A 2,093-nucleotide genomic window follows, 5' to 3' on the forward strand; every position below is an offset into this window, starting at 1 on the left:
CGGACCCTGGCCCGAAGCGCCGGCCCGGCCGGCACATCTCGCGCCTCAGCAAGCGCCTGAAACCGCTGAAGATCCGGAGGATCAAATCGGAGAAGCTGCATCTGAAGGACATCAGGTTAAACCTCACGCCGGGGAACAACATGGCCCCCATCACAATAGAGCCACTAACCCCGCCGCCCAAGTACGAGGAGATCCAGGACAAAGTGCCAGAAAGCCGGCAAATGACTTAAAAAGAATCTTTGATGCTGGATTGTTGTTTCGGTTTTTTTTTTAAAAAAAAACCAACCACACTGAGAGGGCTGGGTCTGCAGTCAGGGCTGCCTGGACGCTGCAGCACGGAGGACACGATGGGTGCGTAACGCTGCGGCACAGGACACGGTTACCCCAGGATGGGGCTTTACAAAAGACCATGGGGAGAGAAACTTGAGTGCCAGTAGGTCTGCTGCTCTGAAGTAAATGAAGGCTGGAAGTACCTAAAGTGTAGTTTGTGGTGTTTTACAGAAGGACCGCCCAAAGTGTCTTCTCACCCCTCTCCCCCTTGCCCCCAGCAAGACTTTTCTGAGCCACCAAACTAATACCAAATAAGGATTTTCCAAGTGGAAATAGGGCAACGTTCCTTTTTTGGTGCCTTTTCTTTCTGACTAAGGGAAACTGCATTGCCAGAGTAGCACTGCAATCGCTACCCATCTGGGGCTGGGATGGTGGCCCGGGGCCAGCCCCAACTCCTGCCAGGGTCTTTGCTTGCTGGTGGGAAGTGGGCTGAAACAGGTCCCGTGCGTCTCGGGGAGAGGATGGATTTCTTGCCTTGGTTGCATTTTGTGCTCTGGCGCGAAGGGACGGTCTGAGGCGAGTGGATTAACCCAGGGGCTTGGGAGCCGAGGGCACCCCTGCCAGGTGGTGTGATGACTCCTGAGCACGCTGTGTGAGCAGACCTGTTCTGAATAAGCATTTTGTACCCTGTGTGTGTGTGTGTGTGTGTGTGTGCACTCATGCGTGGTTAGCCCTTCCCAAAGTTTGCAAGCCAGAGCTCTCTGCCATCAGTCCGGTGTTGCAGGATGGATCCTGCTCCACGGGCATCCCGGAGTTCCGGCAAAGCGCTGGACCGCAAAGTCAGCAGTCACGGGCTCCCTCGTAAGGTCAGGATCTTGCTGGTGTGGGCAGAGAGGAGAAATTCTCCCAGGAGTTCAGAGCAGATGTTGGCGTGGCCTCTGGGCTGCCGGTACAGACGTGGCTTTGTTGGCGCGACGCTGGTATCGGTGCGGCTGTGGACCCATGAGCAGAGGTGGGCTTGGCAGTATGGTTGGTGTGGGGTAGGAGAGGAGTGCAAGTGATGGAAACAAAAGATGAAGAAGAGATGCTGATCCAAATCCATAGAACCTTTTCTCTTGTTAGTTGTTGTTTCGTACTGCATCTCTTGATTTCTGTTGCATCACAGGATTTTCGTTTTGTTGTGCCCTCGGGGCAAAATAAAATCATTAAATAAGGGACTCCCTTACTGAAGATAGAGAAATAAAATAGTAGAACAGGGAGGTTGGATTAAATGATCTCTTAAGGTCCATTCCAGCCTAGGCCATTCTATGATTCTGTGAATACACACCAGACTGAGGGATTTTGGGGCAGGAGGGATTTTGGTTTCTGTTGTTGAGGGGGTTGGGGTGGTGCAGGGACTGGGAAGGTGATGCAGCTCCTTGGAAGTTGTTTCCCAGGCACGTGTGTCCCTCAGAGCCTGCCCCCAGCGAGAGGTGAGGCATGAAGTCCTCTCTCCCTGGTGAAAAAACACAACCCAAACCCAAAATCTGAGTCAATAAAGCAAAGCTTTATTGTCCAAGCGGTTGAGAGTTGACGTCTCACAGAATTGTTGAGGCTGGCAAAGCCCTCTGAGATCATCCAGTCCAGCCCATGCCCCAGCACCCCCACATGGGCCAGAGCAGGCACTAAGTGCCACATCCAGCCTCTCCTGAGAGCCCCCCAGGGACGGTGACTCCCCCTGCCCTGGGCAGAGCATCCCAGCGCCTGAGCACCCTCTCCGGGAGGAAGGGCTGCCTGAGACCCAACCCCAACCTCCCCTGAGGCAGTTTCAGGCCGGTGCCTCT

General features: G+C 54.3%; 1 protein-coding gene across 1 annotated transcript in view; it reads left to right on the plus strand.

The window, feature by feature from the left end:
- LOC104280495 (transmembrane protein 51-like) overlaps window positions 1-230 on the plus strand; it is a gene marked incomplete at its 5' end in the record, with an annotated part of 431 nt that extends 201 nt beyond the window's left edge. The window contains 1 exon segment of the mRNA XM_009878162.1: window positions 1-230. This exon segment is cut by the window's left edge and continues 31 nt beyond it. Within this exon segment, the coding sequence (XP_009876464.1) occupies window positions 1-230 (230 nt within the window).
- Window positions 231-2,093: the final 1,863 nt, after the last annotated feature.

The sequence above is a fragment of the Apaloderma vittatum genome, unplaced genomic scaffold (genome assembly GCF_000703405.1).
Source record: "Apaloderma vittatum isolate BGI_N311 unplaced genomic scaffold, ASM70340v1 scaffold20481, whole genome shotgun sequence".
Taxonomy (NCBI): domain Eukaryota; kingdom Metazoa; phylum Chordata; class Aves; order Trogoniformes; family Trogonidae; genus Apaloderma; species Apaloderma vittatum.